The 1604-nt window shown below is 45.5% G+C and overlaps 1 protein-coding gene across 1 annotated transcript in view; it reads left to right on the forward strand.

The window, feature by feature from the left end:
- Window positions 1–1427: 1427 nt before the first annotated feature.
- The window catches only part of LOC135200603 (uncharacterized), a 37611-nt gene continuing 37434 nt past the window's right edge, over window positions 1428–1604 (forward strand). Inside the window, exon 1 of the mRNA XM_064229221.1 lies at window positions 1428–1548. Within this exon, the coding sequence (XP_064085291.1) occupies window positions 1499–1548 (50 nt within the window). The 5' untranslated portion in view covers window positions 1428–1498. The remainder of the gene's footprint in view (window positions 1549–1604) is intronic.

Genomic DNA, 1604 nt, shown 5'->3' on the forward strand with positions numbered 1-1604 from the left:
AACTTGTCTGGTGGTTGGTTTAGAGCAAGCTGGTTTATGCCGGCACAGGCCACTGCTCTAAGGCGTCCCGACGTTAGTTCGGTTAAGGTTTGAAAGGGAGTAGCAGAAGGAGTGGTGTGGACCTCTGGAGCCCTCCAGCCAACATTTAGAAAGTAATTAAAATGAGACGTCTGATAATTCCATTCTTACTGTCTTGACCTCTGACCTAACCAGACTACTTACGAAGTGAAGTTTCTCTTCTCGGGTCCCCAGAGTGCGTTTTCTTCTATCTTACATTTTCCTACGTCTCTCCCCCACGACCTTATTCCATGAAAGGACGGAAATGGGTCTATGGGCCTCAGCTTCCTGTCCTGATAACATGAGAGCCATTCTCTGAGACTCTCCACAGGAGGACACTTCCTTCATTACCAGTGTCCTAGACTGAGGATTCACAAAAGTTCAAAAGCCAAGGTGCAGTGCATTACTATCCAAATACTGTTTTCCTTGCTTCTAATATATTTTTCATCTATTGATTGATTTATTACTTTATTCCTTTTAATGAGTGAGATCTCTTCTTTCAGAATATCCCTTTACCTCCTCTTACTTCCTAATGAACATCAAGTTCTTGGGGAGATTGAATTTCAAGTCAGTGGCCCCTTTGGTGGCCTTGTTCCATATGAATAGGTTACATCTTCTGAATAATAATAATTCATGTTAATTTCTTTTCTTCGAAATGAGTTTGTGACTTGGTTTGTTAATACGATCTTATCTCTTTGCAGGTGACCGAAAGTGATTAGAGAAGCATTACTGGAAATGAAGGGATCTGACAAGAACAGCATTACTACAGATGCCCTGGGAACCAGTCTTGTTACAAGAAAGGTAAATTCCCCTGAGGAACCCCTCCAGCCCCCGTCCTCAAAATGTGGTACTGTCACTAGCCATCAATAGAATAACCCTTAAAAGTTCAACAACCCAACTTACAAATAAGAAATCAACCTGAGTAATGAGTTGTGGGTGTTAACAACACGCATAATGAACAATTGCGGCAACTGCGCACGCTGCCACAAATATCGCTCGTTTAGACGTGACCATCGATCACAGTGCTTACAGATTCTTGAAGTTGCAAATATGACTGCAGAATAAGATCCTTATGATGAACATTAAAAGGCACCACAAAACCAGGGAGCACTTCAAGAAGAAGAGGCACAGGTTCACCGACATCAAGAACAACAGCTCCAACAGCCGTCCAGGACAGAACAAGGCTCTGGATAGCAGAGTCCAGAGAAGCCTTCACACCAAGGGATCCGTGGCTCTCTTGGGTGGTGGGATGAGGGAGAAAGCCCCATTCAATACCCATGGAAGGGCAGCAGATGGGGGAGTTAGGAGAAGGGGAGGAGGAGGAGTGAGGGGGAGGAGGACAAAGAGGGGAAGAGGGGAGGAGGACAGAGGGGGAAGAGGGGAAAGCAAAGACAGAGGCCCCAGAAACCAAACCGATATCCTGACGCGTACCAACAACGCCATGAAAGGAGCCATGGACACTCAGGCCAGGCGTACAAGTAAAGGAAGCATGTGAGTATGTCTATAACCTAGCACTTCACCCTGGCTCTACTGTAGCTGTAGAGCCA

The sequence above is a fragment of the Macrobrachium nipponense genome, chromosome 27 (genome assembly GCF_015104395.2).
Source record: "Macrobrachium nipponense isolate FS-2020 chromosome 27, ASM1510439v2, whole genome shotgun sequence".
Lineage (NCBI taxonomy): Eukaryota > Metazoa > Arthropoda > Malacostraca > Decapoda > Palaemonidae > Macrobrachium > Macrobrachium nipponense.